Source organism: Diceros bicornis, chromosome 29 (genome assembly GCF_020826845.1).
Source record: "Diceros bicornis minor isolate mBicDic1 chromosome 29, mDicBic1.mat.cur, whole genome shotgun sequence".
NCBI classification, from domain to species: Eukaryota; Metazoa; Chordata; class Mammalia; order Perissodactyla; family Rhinocerotidae; genus Diceros; species Diceros bicornis.
The window spans coordinates 4,107,934-4,129,036 of NC_080768.1; the positions used below are offsets into that span (position 1 = coordinate 4,107,934).

At 35.0% G+C, this 21,103-nt stretch overlaps 1 protein-coding gene across 1 annotated transcript in view; it reads right to left on the reverse strand.

Annotated features, from left to right (window-relative positions):
- CSMD1 (CUB and Sushi multiple domains 1) overlaps positions 1 to 21,103 on the reverse strand; it is a 1,554,536-nt gene that overhangs the window by 1,347,123 nt on the left and 186,310 nt on the right. The window contains exon 3 of the mRNA XM_058524846.1: positions 12,749 to 12,861. Coding sequence (XP_058380829.1) covers positions 12,749 to 12,861 — 113 coding nt within the window. The remainder of the gene's footprint in view (positions 1 to 12,748; positions 12,862 to 21,103) is intronic.

The following is a 21,103-nucleotide window of genomic DNA, read 5'->3' on the forward strand; positions in this document are numbered from 1 at the left end:
TTTTCAATTGAATATGTTAATGGGATTCTATGGTTTAATAGGCTAGATGCCATCTTGTGTTGAGGTTGTTGAAAATTGAAAGAACTGATTTAAATGTGGTTAAATTACACCTGAAGTATGTTATAAAATGTCAATGTATGTAACATTGTTGTGTTTCATTATAATGTTGTATTTCATTCATCGTTTAAATTGAGAGGGCAAATTGTGCTTCTTTTATACAGTAGTTTATAAATGAAAAGATACCTCACTTAATTTTTCAGGAACTTCAGTAATAAATGTGTAAGGGTTAATTGTAAACACGTGTTGGCTAGTTCCTTTGACTTGGTAAACTTAAATAACACAAAAATAACGTGTTATCACTACACTCAGATAAAGAGGCATTGCTATTCTCATGATTCATGCATCTGAGCTTTTCTTCCCCAAAAAAGTCAAGTAAATACGTAAATTTGATACATGTCAGAATTGTGGCATATGGGAAGGTTTTGAGCAAGTGTGAAAGTCTTAAAAAATGAAAAATGAGCTGTGAATTGTTGAAACTCCATTTTTCTGAGTTAAGATGGATAATGCCTCTGAAGCTGAAATGTGTTCAGCATCTTATTCCTGCACAAAACCTCCCATTTGTTATCCTCCTACACCCAGGCGGAATTGCAGGAGAAAACTGAAATGTCCCCCACACACCAGCTGTCCGCTCACCCACCCTCTCCTCCTTCCCAAATGTGGCTTTCCATTCCGTTAGTCTAATATTTAAAAACATATTTTAGGAAAAATATATGCCTGATTGGAAAAACAAAATTAAAACTTAGAAGATATATATGATTAAAATGACTATTGAAACTCAATTGGATTTATGCAAATTAGTGTTGCAAGTTGACAAGCCCCAGGCCACTCTTCTTTCATTAAATGGTATTTTTTTCCCCCGAGGATACGAAAGAAATATAGGGTTATATTTTGAAAGAACCAATGTCAAGAATGTCTGTAAGGAAGCTAGTTAAAACAAACAAGGAGGTTCTGTAGAAAGGGCATTTCACTCTCTACTGTGACGAGACGGGTACTTAAGCAGCATGGATTCTCCATTATCAGTATTTAGAGAAAAGATTTGGGAGAATACAAATAAATGCAGAAAATATTAATTTTCCTTATTTGAAAGTTTAATGTTACTTCTGTACCTCATTCTTTTGACCAACGCTGGGACACAACTGAAGATATATTTCCTCCTTAGTTTTACATTACTCTGATTAGCACTAAGGAATAAGAGGTGAAATAGGCAATTAAATTGATTAGAAAGGACTGATTATAGAAAATACACAAACTTGTAGTGCAACTCCATATGATGAGTTTTCAAGTTAATAAAATCAATACCTCATTTTGTTGGAACTAAGAATAAACCCATAATCAACCATCTATCAGAATTTGATCCTATAGAGGTCAACATCCTATCTATTATTCAGGAGAGCTTGTAGATAGCCATTGTCTGGGTACATTTAAAGAAAACAATAAAAAAGAAGGAAGAAACTGCATAATAAGGTCAGAAACTTTTTAGACTAACCTTCTCTTTGAAAAATATGCTTAGATTTAGCAACCCAGATGCTTGTTTGATATGCAGTGACCCATTAAACTTTGGTAGCAAGAATATCAGAAAAGATAATAAATTTATATGTTAAATGCAAAGTCAGAAATGGAAATGAACCCCGAATCTCCTGTAGACGGATTTAAGAACTCTCCAGATAAACAAATATTTGTATGTCTTTTTGTCATTCGGATACACATTTGGCGTTGGTTTCACTATACATCAAAGAGTGGAAGCACTTTTTTTAAAGCTTAAATTTTACATGTTGCTACAGATTAATTTTATTTCATGTAATATACATATCTTTCACAAAAGGATCTGAAGAGGAAAAGCCTTTCTTTAGCTCCCAAATTAAAATGAATTTGATTTATCTATATTTTTGTCCTAATTTCAATATTAATATTCATTTCCAGCGTTTTTGGTTCTTTTTGACTTCAGTCAGTGCATGCCTGTCTTTCTTTTCACTTAAATCAACCTCATTCTTTCACACCTTCTCCCTGAATTGCCTTGAACTAGCCAACCATAACTAGAAGCAAGTGTAAAAAATGTTATTTTGCCTTTCCTCAGTGATCTCTATCCTATATTCCTCTTATTTAGAAGGAAGAATGAGCAAATCAAAAACAAAACAGCAGCAAAATACCTACCTACAGGAGTTGATATTTGAGAAAAATAAAAAAGTAACCTTATAAGAACGTACAACTTGCCAGTTTATCATAAAGCCAGAAAGTGCCACTCAACACTTCAGCAGGGACAAAGCTCTTTTTTGCACTTTCACTTAGAAAAACACAGAATCATCAATATTTGGCAATTTTTTCAACTACGTAGAAAAAGTCAGAGACACAAAGCATAGAGAAGGTGGTATAGAGGTAGACACAGGTGTCCCAAGAATAAGATGACAAAAAGACGTTAGCACAAAATGAGAGGGACATAAGCATTAGAGAAGAAAATGATATAATTCACAATTTTGAAAAAATAATCAAACACTACACTTATTGAGGTCGTCTTCTATGCCAATCCTACAGAACTAGAAGAATAAATTAAAAGTTTTATACACAAGTACTTAGCCAAACAGTTTAAATAGCTAATCTTCTGTAAGTCTCATAACAACTATGTGAGGTAGATACTATTCATTCTTCATTTCACAATGAGGAATCTGATGCAATGAATGCTTAAGGAGCTTCTGCAATGGTCGCACTCATAGCAATCGGGAAACTGGATTAAACCCAGACCTCAGAACCATGCCCTCATCCACCGGTAAACATCTAAATAATTAATTTCCCCTAACTTTTCATGTCTAGTACCCAAATAGTAGATAGACAAGGCTTGATGGTGATAAAACCCATTAATTTAGCCATTTGAAAACAATATTGAAGGAGTTTAAATTACTTGGTTCCATTTTTCATTCAGTTTCCAGGTAAGAGCCAGAGATCTATTTAAGAATATTAATTTCCACATCATCTTCAGAAATTTCTTTATGATGTTCATAATTTGATTTTTTAATGCTCATTGCAACAAGATAAATAATATGATTATACAAAGAAAAATCAAGCAATCTTTCTTCCTAATCATTCCAATTCCTCCCAAAAGAAAATTATATTAACAATTCAGGTATCCTCCTACACTCTTCTGAATACTGATACAAGCATATATGTGTGCATGCTGTACATATACATGGAGATGTGGAGACACACACACACACATAGAAGTGCATACATACTTATACAAGTACTTCTAAAAATATTTTTACCAAAGTGGAATCATACTGCATTTCTTTCACTTCATGTATCATGGACATCCCCTTAGGTCAATACATCTAAGATTAAAACTAAGTCTTTTTAATGGTATTAGCACTTTGAATAAATTGCTTTCTTTGATGATGCTTGAAGGAAAATTGTACACAGCAATATAAAAAGGGTGTGTGTGTGCATGTGTGTGTGTGTGTGTGTGTGTTGGTGTGTTGCAATGGCAAAACATCGACTCAGTATCTCTCAATAGACCTCACAGTAGAATTTATTGTCTTAACGAATTTACAGTGATCTACTCCTACTGAATCAGAAACTAGATTTGGTAGTGCACAAAGAGCGGATTCATCTCTCAGGGGTAAATGCACATTAATTAAGTTCACAGAACCAATACTTAAACTCAAAACGCCAAATTAAGAAATTACAATTCACAGGAACTCGACTATTTACACTGATACGACAGTCCCCCTTTTTCTCTTCCCTCTCTAGTCCTATATGTGAGGCCAAATCGTAACCCGAAGGTTGCTGGCTGGAACATGGAGTCAAAACAACGGGAACAAGAAATAAGATGAGCAACAGAAACCAGATAAAAGAACCTTTGATGCCTCGAGTGAGCAGAGCTTATATCATCAATCAACAGAAGTCATTCTGACCTTTTCATTATTTATGGAACTCTCGAGATCTTGAAGTTTATGAAAGGTTTTCCCCAGGGAAACTCACGTACATACAAAATTGTGCCATAATTTCACAGCTTCATAGAAACTGAGATTATCCATGACCCCCAAATTAAGAAAGTCAGATATTTAGAACAGGGATAAGCTTACAAGGGACCAGAATGATTAAAGCTGACTCCCTGTATCCACACCCACAACAAGGATGGCTGTTCAGTGGACTGTGGGGCTCAAAGATCTGGAGCATCCCTCGCCCCTTGGGTCAGCCTGATTGGACACAGCTCTGCCTCCGGCACTGTTTCGCCTCTGGCACGTATTCTATCTTTTATTCTTTCATCAGACGTGTCAATAGCCACGGATTTTATAAGCCTTGCTAGATTGGCTAAACTCAGTTCTTTTTGCAGCTCTGCATCTCTCTTCTCTGCTCCATTATTTGATTACCTTAAATTTGAACTTGCAGAAAGTAATCGTATCTCTCCTATGTCTGTGCTTTTTGGGGATGTTAGTATTTTTTGTGTGTGTGAGGAGATCAGCCCTGTGCTAACATCTGCCAGTCCTCCTCTTTTTGCTGAGGAAGACTGGCCCTGGGCTAACATCCGTGCCCATCTTCCTCCACTTTATATGGGACGCCGCCATAGCATGGCTTGCCAAGCAGTGCGTCAGTGCGCACCCAGGATACGAACCTGCGAACCCCAGGCCGCTGCAGTGGAGCACGCGCACTTAACCACTTGCGCCACTGGGCCAGCCCTGGGGATGTTAGTATTGATGTTACTAACAGCAATAATTATTTTCAAGTGTCCTTTTAAAACCTTTGATTAGTGGTTCTAAGTACCTCCTGTTGAATATCCCTGCAAACCGAGGACACAAAAGATACCCAGACTCTGGCAAGTAAGCCTAGAGAAAGGCTAATATAGACACCAAGGGCTCTGCTTTCTACAAGGTGAAAATGTGTCCTCACTGAAGATGTGTCTTTACCTGGGCTTACCAATCTAAATCACCCAAACAGTCAAGAGCAAAGTAATTCTAGAAGTTTCCCATTTGTCCCAGCCTCAGTCATTGTTATAAATCCAAAACACTGTGAAAGTGTCTGCTAATGGACAGCTAACTGCTGTTCCTTGGCCATCATTTTCTTCAGTCTGGAACGTTTCTCTTCTGCCAGGTGGGTCATTCCTGTTCCACACTTTAATTCAGGTTGAGTTTGGATAATCACTTCAAGGGAGAAATAAATCAGTGCTGACATTCTAAATAAAGCTTTGAGCTTGAAGGGTAATAATCTTGCTGCTCTTTCTAAACCTGGATCCACGGATGTTAGAGGAAAGAAAATTCTGCTTGAAGGATGTGTCAGAGAGAAATGCCAAATATACGCAACCAACGAGAAACACACTGGCAGTAAGAAGCCCCACCCAACCCCTGGAGTTAATTACTTAGTGAAACCCGGAATGAAAGGTCTGTGTTGTAGCCAAGATTCACTTTTCCCTGGTGAAAATCCAAGAAGTATATGAAAATGTAAGCCATTTGCTTGCATAAAATAAATGTATAACAAATTAAATTAATCCATATTAAGTTTTTACAGGTTTAACTTAATGGCCTGTATTTGAGTCCATTATTTTTTAAAGAGGAACTACGTGTGTATATTGTGGATCATATCATCTCTTTATCTAAATCCTGCCAGTACTTTTCTAGAAAGTTCTGGATGAAATGGTGCATTAACCAGAGAGAAAAGTCAAATTCAAATCAGTTAATTGTGACACTAGCAGTTCTGTTAGATTTTGAAGGAACGAAATATGAACTACTGGTTGAAATTAAGTTGGGGTTGAGTGCAGATTTTTTATCAAAAACTATTTTTGAATATTTACTTTGTGCCAAACACCAAGGATTCAAATTTTTCTTAGAGTTCCTGATTGCCTTCAAGGGTACAAAGAAAAATGACTATAAGGGATGGCATATGAACCGCCCTCTAACAGGCTAAAGTTAAAAGTGCTTCAGGAATTCAGAATTCATCTAATCCACATTATCCCCCTTCCCTCTGCACACATTTCAGACACGGCAACTATGATTTAAAAGCCAAAAGGTGACAAAATTGTAACATGGAAACATGTACAAAAAAGAAAAAGCTACACTTTATGTAACAGTCCAGTGACGTGAACTCAGCCTTTTCTTTAAGGTACAGAAGTCTTCTCTCCCACGGATGAAACAACGTAAACCCGACCTCCTGACTGTGAGGTCGGTCAGAAGGGCCATGCTCGCGGCCTGCTGGGAACTCTGAGGGGAAACCCAGGCCCACAGACTGTCCCCACTGCTCCCCCTCCAAACTCTCCTCCCTCTGCTTCCTCTTGCTTCTGCATTCCCTTCTCCAGTAAACCCAACTGCCCATAATTCTTAAAGGTGGTAATTGGTTTTTCTCTATACTTGTGCACATGATTCTTCCTCACTCAGAAAGATCCTCCTAGTATCTGTTTTCCTGGAGAACTTCTATTCATTGCCTGCCACAAAGAGGGTGTTTAGCACCTGAGATTTTTTGAACACATCCTTGGAGATATAGCCCAAGATCAATTCTGTGACGATCTCTACCCGGCCCGAAAACGGAGTTGACCTTCTCTCTTTTGCCTGATCTTGTCAAACATTGTAACTACTTATTAGCACCAATTACACTCTATGTTTTGCTGAATTTCGCCATTTTCTCCTTTACTAGTCCTTCAGAATAAGCATCATTCTTATCATCTTTGTATTCCTAACACTTGTATTAGGTCTCTGGTAGATGCTCAATGAATGCTTAGTAAATAAATGAGAGAAAAAGTGAGTAAACCTGTGTGTCCATTTACATAACCACATATACACTGTATGTGTGCATATGTGTATGTATATATATTTGTACATATGTATATATATGTAAAAATGGAATTCTTCATGTGTATATACACACATGTATATATGCATGCATTCATGAGCGTGTTTTTCCATATGTGTGTATACACAAATAAACTTAAGTATTTGAAAGTATATATAGTAAGTGGTTAAAAATTACAACTCTGAAAATAGGTAGACGTGTTTAATTTCTGCTTTCACTATTTAATAGCTATGAGATCTTGGCAAACTAAATTACTGCAGGTCACTACCTCACTTTCTCTATCTGATAATAGTAGATCATTTTACTTCACTTACAGAAATCTTATGATGATTTAACAAGACAATGCACATAATGCAAATCAAAACTACAATGAGATATCACCTCACGCCCGTCAGAATGGCTATAATTAACAAGACAGGAAACAACATGTGTTGGAGAGGATGTGGAGAGATGGGAACTCTCATACACTGCTGGTGGGAGTGCAAACTGGTCCAGCCACTATGGAAAACAGTATGGAGATTCCTCAAAAAAGCAAGGATAGAACTACCATATGATCCAGCTATTCCACTGTTGGGTATTTATCCAAAGAACTTGAAAACACCAATTTGCAAAGGTACATGCACCCCTGTGTTCATTGCAGCGTTATTCACAATACCCAAGACTTGGAAGCAACCTAAGTGCCCATCAAGGGACGAATGGATAAAGAAGATGTGGTATATATACACAATGGAATACTACTCAGCCATAAGAAACAATGAAATCCAGCCATTTGTGACAATATGGATGGACATTGAGGGTATGATGCAAAGTGAAATAAGTCAGAGGGAGAATGTCAAATACCGTATGATTTCCTTCTTTAAGTAGTAGATAATAACAACAATAAACAAACACATAGGGACAGAGATTGGATTGGTGGTTACCAGAGGGGAAGGGGGGAGGGAGGAGGATAAAAGGGATAATTCGGTACATGTGTGTGGTGATGGGTTGTAATTAGTATTTTGGTGGTGAACATGATGTAATCTATGCAGAAATAGAAGTACAATGATGTACACCTGAAATTTTTACAATGTTATAAACCAATGTTACTGCAATAAACAAAAAATTAAAAAAAAAAAAGTTAATACCATTCTAGGCACATCTATCTATCTATCTATCTATCTATCTATCTATCTATCTATCTGTCATCTTCCTATCCACAGAGATACATATAACTTAGTAAACAGGACATAATGTTGTAATTGATAAAATGAATGATTTTAAGACAAAAAAGAAAAACCTGAAAGAGCATTCTTTTAGAAGAGTATTTTATAACCCAAGGGAGTCTCTTGAACCATCTTCATGGTCTATTGTTTTCCCACTCCAATTAATGAGCTATTTTGTATGAAACATAATTTCCCATCTCAAGCAAAGTTTTACTATTTAGTAGTGTTGAATTCCTCCTCACTTTATCTCCAGTATTTTTTCATTAAAATGGATTTTGATTCTTTCAGATTCTTGCAGATTTAATGCCTAAAATTTAAGGCCAATATATTCAAAGATGGCACCTTGGGAAGCTGAGATAAATGTTGAGTGTGTAAATAATTTTACACACAATACATTTATTGTGTGTAATAAGTATATTATTTACACAAAATATTTGACTGTCTATATTTGTAGTTAAAATTTTCGCTTTTCAACTATTATGTCAGCCAGCAAATTTAAGATAAGCTCAAAGAAAATAGATTTCTACCATTTCTTATCAGCTTTTCTTTAGACAAGAATCCAATTTAACCTTATTTCCACTTAGTCAAAGGATTATTGCAAATGTAAATACCTATGTCAAAATATGTATATGATTTTCATTTCTATTTCTTTAAAAAACCTGCCATCCCATGAATAAAGCCTTTGCCAATTGTTCAAAGAAAATTTAGCTCCCAATCAATGGAATTGCCCTATGCTATTGAGAAATGATCTATACAAGGCAAGTATTGATTCTAGTGAATACATGTTGGACTCATTATTTTGATTCACAGAGTTGGTGCTTTCTATCCAAATATAAGTTGTACTATACATAAAAATTCTATTTCACATAATATCTCAGTTTATAAAAAATACAACCAATGTCAAAGAAAACTTGTTTCAACTCCAACAAAAAAATCTAAAAAGCCAATTAAATTGTGGTAAATCATTCATGAAAACTAAATTTTTAAACTATAATCAAGATTTAGATGATTAAAAGTTAATGTATAAAAAATTGTCAAATAGCCTATGAAACATTCGAAATAATATTCAAGATAAAAATAAAGATGTGCATTAACAAAAGAAATTTCAATTACAAATAAATCAGACTTCAGAACCAAAATAACTGAAATTTGGAATCCAAGAGTTATCATCATATATCCATGTGTTTCTAACATTTAGTTTACTTTGTCACTAATAAGAAAAAACATTAGAAAACAAAGGCATTCCCTATTAAAAAGTGAAAAAAATGAGAAAAACATCAGAGTGACAAGTTCGCCAGGGCACAGTGTCTAGATTATCATATGTTACCAGATTGATTTATTCTCCTTGTCCTCAAGTCTAATGATTGCCGTGCTTTGTAATGCACGCTTGTCATGACATAATATTTGTCATGCCTCAACATGCCATGTCAATTGTCTGACCTCCTAGATGACTTTTTTCTTAAATCATAAGCTTGATGACAAAAATAAAGAATATTTTTCTGTTAGTAATTGAGATATTGATGAAAGAAGGTAGACAAATAGAAATACATGGATAAATGTTATTTATTTACATAGTACTTCAATATCAGGCATGTATAGGAATTTTGATAGTAATCTATATCATTGTAAATTATGCATAATTCCACTATTTTGTTTTAAATTTACCAAAGAAAATTAGGCAAATTATTTGGTTTGACATGATGAATATTATTCAGTGACAGAACTAGCAAATAAAGTATTACAAAACACCCTATTAAATTACTAACTTCAATTTTATTATCCTGTATTTCTGAGTTAAAATATGTTGATTTCACCAGTAATCTATTAACTTCTTCAGTAAGACCCTGAAAGTCTCCATTTTCAGAGAGCCAATTACTATATGTGAGTAATGTTAGTGTGAAATTTATAAATATTTCCATTTGATTTCTCAGATTAAGTTAAATGACTAAGTACATTAATTATAATTTAATTTATTGTGTCCATGTACCTTAATATTTCTACATATAAATGATAATTTATGTAAATAGTACCTATTCCAAAGTACTGCCAGAAAGCTATAAAGTTCGATGCCTAGTAAGTTTGTTACCAAAGTTATCATGTTTAGACAGATTTGTAAAATTTGGAAGATTTTCTACAACTCAAGTCAATGAACTGAAATTAAAAATTTAAACATCAATCTGGTAATACTAAATTAATCCTAATTTTAATTGGAAGAAAACAGTACTAGTTTAATGACTAGAGAAAATGATTTTTTTAGAAAGCTGGTGTAGTATTTTATTTCTAAATTAAGTTTCCTTAAGAAGTCTTGGATAATACATCAAAATTTTCTTATATTATTTGGCTTATGTAAATTACTTGATGGATAGTCTCATCAAAATAAAAACTAAAGAGAAAAAAGGGACTTGAATCATCAAAAGGATTCAGTGTTCTCTTTCCAGATATTTTTCTGATGATTATCATTGTTTCTGCTTTCTATTACATTTGACTAGGTGTATTTGCATATCTTATAAACTGTCTTAATAAAACCTCACTTTTTCCCATGACACTGCATTGGAAAACTTATGGTTGTATCTAAATTCCCTGTGGAAACTGATACTATTGATAAATCAGTTGGTGTTTGCACTGAAAGCTTTATTCTCCTCTAGACAATTTCTCTAGTCTTTAATCTTCTGCTTAGTCTATAATTAACTTTTTCTCCAGGTAGTACAAATTCTTTTCTCAGGAGACCTTTTAGCTAATTGAGAAATATTTTTAAAATACAGATATTAAATATTGGATACAACTTTGGTTTTGCTGACAAAGTACTTTATTTTTAAAAAAAGGCTTGTATTTACTTGTAAATATCAGACCATATTGTAACACGCACTATATAAAATATAAGTTTAAAAAAAGCATTTCCACACATCAACATTTTTAAAAACACAGTTAATTTAACTTATAGTCCTGTTCACTATTCTAATCATTTTTCCAATTTTTTTCATTACATAAGTATTTCCCCAAGAGAGACAATCTCACCAATCATTTTTTATGCCATCATGACGACCAGTAATACCAACAACAATAGCCCAGGAAGATTTAACAGAATTATTCATTTTGAAATCACTCAACGTCAACAGAGTTTCTACATTTATCTTAGGAAATTCAGCACAACACTATATGCAAGTAGGAACTTTACCAAGAAGGGGAGGAAAATTGCCAAGATTTCTAAAATGTCGAAGCTTTAACAACCTCGTGAGTAAATGTCATATATGTTGATGGGACAAGGTAAGTTTCTCTGGCCAGCTAGTGTGGATTTCCTTAGAGATACTTTCGTAATGTTAAGTAAAAAAGACATTATGTGAATTTCAATTATATAGGAAGTGGCAGATATAAGAACATTTTAAAGCTAATAGCACCTATTAATCTTAAATTAGTCTGTTACTCTCCAAATATTAACTTATTCCCTGATAGTCAGTAATACACGTAAAAGTGATTAACCCTTTCAGGCCACCAACGCTGGTTTTTGTACAAACATAGTGACCTGGAAGACACTAGAGTCAGAATAGAAATCAAAATATAAAGATATACATCTGAAATTTATATAGTGTTATAAGCCAATGTTATTTCGATTCAAAAAAAGAATACTAAACAATCCTAAACATCTCTCCACGCAAAACTTTAAAGGAAAGGATAAATTGGTCTGCTTATGTCTCTGTGCAAAGAAGACTCTCTATCCTTATATTTTTCTGATAATTGCATAATATCTAAGTTCAGTTGCACAAAGCATACGTAGATTTTATCTTTCCCCAAAGAATGATTTTTGCCCAAGTGCACTGAGTGGTGCAAATAAGAACACATGCAGACAGTACTTAACCCAGAATGACATCCGAAGTAAGGGGGACGTGTCGTAAACAGGGATTAGCCTATACCCAGGCCCATAGTATCCTTTTCTTTTCATAGTCTCTGAAGTTTATTTATGCTAAAAATAATAGCTTTTGTATTAAACATGAAAGAAAATTTAAAATATCCGTGTGAAACAAGACAAAAAAAGACACCCCTCAGCATTTACAAGTATTACTGGTACAATTGCTTAAAGCTGAGTGCTTGAAATGATGATCTGTATTATTTCCTCTATCAAAGGTTGCACTCTCTTCTAATTTTTAAAATTTCTTCCCCAAAATTGGTTCCATAATGATAGCAAGACTCCAAAGTTATCTAGGCACAAAATCTGAAACCATGAAAACAAACCGAACCCAACCCCCATGCCCTGCAATGACCAAACAGTAAAACCAAAATTATTTTCTCAATTAAAAGTCTCCACTTCGACAACAAAATCTCATTTAGTGAAATTCCCTTTACTTAAGTAGCATCAGTATTATTGTCCAACAAAAACTTTAAGAAAATTCTTCTGCGTTAAAAATGAACTCTTCACAGAAAAGGAGTGCTGTTAATTAGTATTTAAAATTTTCAAAATTTCTCTGCTGCACGTTGAAAGAAAAACCACTTTTCCAATCCAAAAGAGTTCTACCAATAAAGGAAAGTTGTAAACACATGTTTTGTGCTAGAAAGTTTGTCAATTATAGCAAATAGTGTTCTCCAATCATCAATGTATTATACAAAAGTCGTATGTTTACACCGTTAAACCACCTGTGAAATTTTCACTACAATCTGTAGTCCAGAGTTGCAAGTGTGAGGTCATATGGAGAGTAAATGTGTGCAAGGCACAGTGAGTGTCCTACCTTCGTACAGGGCTTTAAAGCCTTGGGCACTCACGGCGAAGTCCGTCGTGAACCACAGAGTAAGGATAGATCCCGTGCTCACTATGGAGGACGGCAGCTGAAATCCCGATAACCTGAATTTCAAAAAAGACATGAATACCATTAGAAAGCGTGAATTTATTGAAGCTTTTTTGGTGAATACATTGGATTCCTCTTCTCACTATGGTCTATTTATTTGGAATACGTCCTTAAACAATTACATGATCCATACACAAGGCTTTGCCCAGTAATTGAAATTAGGCTCTTTCAAGTGCCAAACTCTGTTTATTTACACAGTTTTTGAGAAGACTCTTTCTTGAAGGAATTGTACAATTCACCATTGTCTTAAACAGAGCAGATGGAACTTAATACAATGCAAAGTCATCCTCATACGTGCTACCCGAAACAATATGATTTTGCATGTGCTTTTGAGTTGATTATTTTCTTCCTAAATTATTAGATGGTGGGTGGTAACATCTCATAGTTAATGTGCTTATTCTTAATATCTCCCCCAAATAAAATGCAGTTTCTCTTGAAAAGAAAACATACTGGTCACAGCATAATAAATAAAAATCAACTACTACCTTGAGCAGAGGTCAAATAAATTGATTTTAATGTTTGATTTTCAAGATTCGAGACAAATCTTTTGCATTCTAAAAGATGTTTTTCACCTATCACTAGGTATGGATATATTTAGAAACTTTAATGATGGTAAAGTCAGAACTCTGAATGAGTGAACTAATATAGTAATATGCATTATTCTTTTCAAACTAACACTTTTTCAAAAGGTCAAAGAGAGGCTTCACTAATTTATATTTTACCTAAAGTTTCCTAAGTAAATAGTTTGTCTACAGATATGTGGTTTAGTGTAGTCTGAACACAAACCTATAATGCCAAAAGGAATCACCCTGGACATTCATTCCTCACAGGAGGCATTCTGGTTTGCCAGTAAGTCTATGGTATTAAATTCTTCATTATAGCCATTGTAGGTTGAAAAATCAACACTCTGAACCTAATGAACATGTTTTATTATGCCCAAATATAATGAAAGAAATTAATCAAGAAAATGACAAAACCACTGAGCTAAAAGAATAAAAATGCAATCAAGTTTAAGGAATAGAATAATTCTACGAATGCCAGTAACATCCATGACATGTTATTTTGCCTTTTCAATATAAATAGTCCTTTGTCTCAATTAGTTTGTTTTTCTTTACTTCAGTTTTATTTTAAAAAAAGCTCTCTCTAATTTTTTGGTTTTGGATAGCTATAATCTACAGCCAAACATAATTTCTTATAAATCAATTTTAAAGTCATTTTCCTAATTAAATTATAAATATCAGGCAAAGTATATATGTATGCTAGAATATTATTCAGCCATGAGAAGGAAATCCTGTCTTTTGTGACAATGTGGGTGGGCCAAGAGGACATTAAGCTAAGGGAAGTAAGTCAGACTGAGAAAGACAAATGCTGTATGTTCTCACTTGTATGTGAAATCTAAAAAAGCCAAACTCAAAGAAACAGAGAGTAGAATAGTGGTAGCCAGGGGCTAAGGGTGGGGGAAATGGGGAGATGTTGGTCAAAGGGCAAAAACTTACAGCTTTAAGTGCATAAGTTCTAGGGATCTAACGTACAGGATGGTGATTATAACTGATGATACTGAATTATATACTCGAACATTATTGAGAGAGTAGATTACAAATATTCTCACCACAAAAGAGAAATGGTAATTATGTGACAGGATGGAGGTATCAACCAACCTTATTGCTGTAATCATTTAGCAATATATATGCATATCAAATCATCAGGTTGTACACCTTAAACTTACATGTTATATGTCAAGATCTCAATAAAGCTGGGAAAAAATATGTGTGTATATGTTTATATATGTTAACATTTGTGAATTTAAACATGAAAACATAACAAAACCACTGAGTTGGTTAATTATGTTTCACTCATGAAACCGTCTGTGTTTTGGCTGGATTGAGAGCAGTATGCTGGGAAAAGTGAGATGCCCAGAATGCCACAGGCACAGTCCAGTGGATTATGAGATGTCTAGAGGACAAATTCATCCTGAGACTGCTCTATGTTCTACGATAGAAGATACAAAACAAGAAGCCAGAGAAGACCCACATGTTGGTGAAGAGCTTCCCTTTCTGTCTCTGAAAACTCACGTGCCCCTGAGTTCCTGGTGCCTGTTTCCTCCTTTTTCACCCTCCTGTGGTCCATGTCGTGGAGGATTTCTATTTTTTGGTTCATCACCTTATTCTACCTGGTACGATTCATAGTTCTGTGTGGATTCTCACCCACTCAGTCATGCTCAGGAACTATAATATATACATTTCTACCCTTTCCCTTCGTATTCCTGAAGAGCCCCATTAGTTCCCTTTATTTTTTCCAGCTGGGTGACAATCAAAACCACTCCCAGATATTCCTTTCACATGAAGAGCTACACGACTGATCAGTAGAAAAAGAAACCACTGTATGTCATTGATCACACTAGCAGTCCTTTGGCTGTGTGTTTATGTTCTCAAATGCAACCCTGAAACAACTCAATGAAGCAGATTTTGCCTCCAGAAAGGAGAATCAAAAAGACTGAGTTTAGATTCTTCTCTGGCAGAATATCAGCAAGCATATAAAAGAACTCACTGGCACCATCAACCAACAGGATTTAATCAACATTTATAAAACATTCCACACAGCAAGAGTAGAATATAGACTCCTTTCAAGTGCCCATAGAACATATACCAAGATACACAATATCCTAGGTCATAAAAACGGACCTCATCAAATGTAAAATAATTGAAATTATGCAGAGTATATTCTTTGACTACAATGGAATCAAACTAGAAATTAACAAGAAAAAAAATGACAGGACAATTGCCAATCGCTAGGAAACTAAACAGCACACTTCCAAATAATCCATGAATCGAAAAGCCAGTCTCACGGGAAATAAAAAATACATTGAACTGAATGGTAATAAAAATACGAGATATCAAAACTTGTAGGACTCAGGTAAGCAATGCTATGAAGGGAAATTAATAGCACTAAAAACACGCATTAGAAAAGAGGAAAATCCTCATGTTAATAATCCAATAGCCCATCTCAAGAACCTACAAAAGGAAAAGCAAAATAAATCTAAAGCTATCAGAAAGCAAGAGACAATGAAACATAACTGTGGAAAGCAATGAAATTGAAAGTAGAAAAACAGAGAAACAGAGAAAAATAATCAAGCTAATTCTTTAAAAGATCAACAGAAATAACAAACATCTAGCAAGATTGTCAAAAAAAAAAAAGGGGGGTGATGGGACAAGATACAAGGACCTAATACTGGGCATGAATACGAAATGTTACTAGAGACCCCACAGACATGAAACAAAAATAAGGGAATACTACAAAAACTTACTTACATAAATTTGACAATTTAAATGAAATAGGCCACTTCCTTAAAAAACACAAACTATCACAACTTACCTAATACAACATAGAAAATTTGAATAATCCTATAAATATTAAAAATCCTCCAAAAGAAATCTCCAGGCCCAGATGGTTTTACTGGAGAATTCTACTGCCATAGACTGAATATTTGTGTTTCCTCAGAATTCATATGTTGAAATCTAATTTCCAGTGTGATGATATTAGTAACTGGGGCCTTTGGGAGGTGATTAGGCCATGAACATGGAGCCCTTAGAAATGGGATTAGTGCTCTTATAAGAAGAGACCCCAGAAAGTTCCCTCACCATGTGAGGACACAATGAGAAGATGGCCGTGAAACAGGAAGCAGGGCCAAACAAAACACCAAATCAGCTGGCACCTTGGTCTTGGACTTCTCAGTCTTCAAAACTGTGAGGGATAAATTTGTGTTGTTTACAAGCCATCCAGTCTGTGGTATTTCAACATAGTAGCTCAAATGCACTAAGACATCTACCAAACATTTGAAGAATTAACACCAATTTTACACGATCTCTTCCAGAAAATAGAAGTGGATGAAACACTTCCTTACTCATTTTATGGCACTAATATTACCCTATGGACTGAATTTTTGCTCCCAAAATTCATATGTTGAAGCCCTAATCCCCAATATGACTGTATTTGGAGACAGAGCTTTTAGGAGACAATTAAGATGAAATAAGCTCAAAAGGGTGGAGTGCCAATTCAATAGGATTGGTGGCCTTATAAAAAGAGAAGAGCTCTCTCTCACTCTCTCTCTCCCCACATGCATTCAAGGAAAGGCCATACGAGCATACAGCAAGAAGGCAGGTGTCTGCAAGCCCGAAGAGAGCTTGCACCAGAATTCGACCATGTTGCACCCTAATATCAGATTTCTGGCCTCCAGCACTGTGAGAAAATACATTTCTGTTTTTTAAGCCACCCAGTCACTGGCATTCTATTTTGGCAGCCCAAACAGGCTAAGACACTCTGATAGGAAAATCAGACAAAGACAGTGCAAAAAACCAAAACAGACCAATATCCTTCATAAATATAGATGCAAAAATCTCTAACAAAATTAGAGAAAATAGAAGTAGATAATATATAACAAGGATTATTCAAAATTCAATTATTCAAAACAAGGGGTGTTATTTCAGGGATGAAAGGATGTTTCAATATTTGAAAATCAATGTAATCTGCCATAATAACAGGCTAAAAAAATTAAATCTCAAGGTTAAAATAATCTATGTAGAAGAAAGCATTTGAAAAATTAAACATCCAATCACGAGAAAACCTCTCATTATAAAAGGAATGGAAGAAAACTTCCTTGACTTGACAAAGAGTATCTACAAGAAGTACAGCTGACATTATGCTTAGTGTGAAGGACTGAGTGCTTCCCCTTGAGGTTGAAAACAAGGCAGAGCTGCCTGGTCTCACCACTTTTATTCAATACTGTGCTGGAAGATCTAGCCTGTGCCATAAGTCAAGAAAAGGAAACAAATGCATACAGATCAGAAAGGAAAAAATAAAATTGTCCCTATTTGCAGATGACACAATTGCCTACATAGATTATGTAAAGGAATCTACAGTCGTCCCTAGGTATCCTTAGGAGATTGGTTCCAGGACCCCCCACTCCCCAGATACCAAAATCCAAGGATGCTCAAGTCCCTTATACAGAATGGAGTAGTATTTGCATATAATCTATGAACATCCTCCCTCCTGTATACTTTAAATCATCTCTAGATTACGTGTAATACATAATACAATGTAAATGCCATGTAAAACATTGTTATACGGTATTGTTTAGGGAATAATGACAAGGAAAAAATGCCTATACACATTCAGTGTAGACGCAACCATCGTAGGCCTTTCGATTCACAGTTGGTTGAATCTGTGGATGCAGAACCCGGGGATAGGGAGAGCCAAATATATAAGAAAACTCCTAGAACTAATACTTGAGATAAGCAAGTGCACAGGATACACAATGAACACACAAAATTCAATTGTATTTCTGCATACTAACATTGAACTCACGGACATCAAAATTGAAGACACATGCCATTCACAACCATTCAAAAAATAAAAGCTTAGGTGTAACAAAATGTGTGAAAAACTATATGTTAAAAACTACGCATTCCTGAAGGCGTCAATAAAAAACTAAATAGGAAAATATACCATTAATGGATTGGAAGACCCAACATTGTAAAGATGTCAATTCTCCCCAAATTTGTAAACAAATTTAACACAGAATGTATCAAAATCCCAGCAAGTTTTTTTGTAGATGTACACAAGATTCTTCCAAAATTTATAGGGAAGTTAAAAAAAAAATAGAATAGCTTAAACAATTTCAAAAAAGCATAAAATGGTAGGAATCGGTCTACCCTTTTTCAAGACTTATTTTATAGCTGTAGTAATGAAGACCATGTGGTATGGGCAGAGGGATAGACTCACAGATCAGTGGATCACAGCAGAGAACCGGGAAATAGACCCACATAAATAGGCCTAACTGATTTTTGAAAAGGTGCTAAGGCAATTTGATGGCAGAAAGATAGTCTTTCAACAAATGGTGCTGGAACAATTGGATGTCCACAGGAAAAAGTAACAAAAAAGTGAGTCTAGATGTAAGTCTAACACCCTATATAATGATTAACTCTATGGATCATGAACATAAATTTAAAATATAAAACTATAGGACTTTTAGAAAAAATATAGGGGAAAATCTTTGGGAACTAGCACTAGTCAAAGAGTTCCTAGATTGGACAACAAAAGTGCAATCCATAAAAGGAAAAATTTAGATATCAGACTTCATAAAAATCAAAAACTTTTGCTCAGTGAAAGACCCTGTTAAGGGGATAAAATGACAAGCTACAGACTGGGAGAAAATACATGTAAACCACATATCTGACAAAGGACAAGTGTCTAGAATATATAAAGAACTTTAAAGACTCAACAGTAAAAGAACAGTCTAATTAGAAAACAGGCAAAGACAGAAAGAGTCATTTCATCTAAAAGGATGTACAGATGGCAAATAAGCACACGGGGAAGACGTTCAACATCATTAGTCATCAGGGAAATGCAAATTAAAACCATAAAGAAATATCACTACACACCTAGTCAGAATGGCTGAAATAAAAAATAGTGACAATACCGACTGCTGGCTAGAACAGGGAGAAAATGGATTGCTCCTATATTGCTAGTGGGCACAGCCACACTGGAAAACAGTTTGACAGTTTCTCAAAAAATTAAACATGCAACTACCATACAACCCAGCTATGGTTCTCCTGGGCATTTACCCCAGAAAAATGAAGATGAATGTTCACACAAAACCTATACATGAATGTCTATAGCAGCTTTAGTCTTAAAATCAAAAACGAAATAACCCAAATGTCCTTCCAGAGGTGAATGGTTAACAAACTGTGGTACATCTATGCCATGCATTACTAGCAGCAATAAAGAGAAATGAACTATTGATGTACATCACCTGGAGGAATCTCCAGAGAATTACTCAGATTAAAAGAAAAATGTCAACCCTAAAAGGTTACATACTGTGTGATTCCATTTTTTTTTTTTTAACATTCTTGAAATGGCAAGATTACTGAAGAGGGGAACAGATTTTTTTGCATCCAGGAGTTAGGAGTGGGTCGGGTAGTAGGGAAGTGGGCATGGCTATGGAAGGACCACACCGGGGATTCTTATGGTGATGGAAAATGTTCTGTATCTTCACTGCTTCAATGTCGATATCCTGGTAGTGTTATTGTACTAAAGTTTTGCAAGACATTACCTTTGTGGGAACTGAGTAGAGAATATCCATAATCACTTTGTGTTATTTCATACAACTGTGATTATATCTATAATTATATCAAATTAAAAAGTTTAATAAAACAATAGATTGGAAGGGTTGGGACTGAGAGGTACTCAAGAAAATATTAAGAGATTTAAATAGTCAGATTAGGAGAAAACCAAAACACAGTATTTAGTTTTTGGTGAGGAAGATTGGCCCTAAACTAACATCCATTGCCAATCTTCCTCTTTTTGCTGAGGAAGATTAGCCCTGAGCTAACATCTGTGCCCATCTTCCTCTATTTTGTATGTGGGACGTTGCCACAACCTGGCTTGATGAGCGCTGTGTATGTCTGCACCCGGGATCCGAAACCGCAAACTCCGAGCTGCTGAAGAGAATTGCACGAATTTAACCACTACACCACTGTGCCGGCCTCAACACATTATTTAATAACAAAACAGTCTCTCATTAGGTTTTAAAAATAAATTGAACAAAAATCATTGAGGATTATTACATTTAGTAATAGTCCACCTTGAAGTTTTAAATATTTATTAGCATAAGTTTTGATATCAAATAATGTGATAGCACTTTAATTAATGAGTTTTATAAAGAATTGTGATTATGAAGGGATATAAACTATATTAGCTCTGAGAAAAGTAACAAGATGCTAAGGGTTTTAAAAACAATATGTCATATGCCTCCTGTTTGGAAGGAGTTTAGCATGCACAACTGCAGATGATATATACACGTGATCTGCTTCAAATAGCTGAAATGGAATAGACTCATTCACGTCTGAGTGCAAAAGAATGGAGTCCAACATTGGTTGAGGAGGGTGGGAGAGGATGAGTTGATCCAGCTGATTATAAACAAAGTCCAAGAGCTAATTTGTGATTCCAATGTTTATGGCCTTTACTCCATCACACTCGCTGAGAGTGAGGAGTCTTATAAGAACAGCAGGTGAGACTGTTCTCTCTGCAAATATACTGCTGAGGACACTTTTCAGTACATCACTTACATCCTTTGCATGAGGACCCTTGGGATAAATTTCATTGTTATCTAACTTTCTTTGAGGAATATCTGTTCTTATGAAAAACTGGTTTATTTTTAACACCCTGTAAATCATGGAGCTG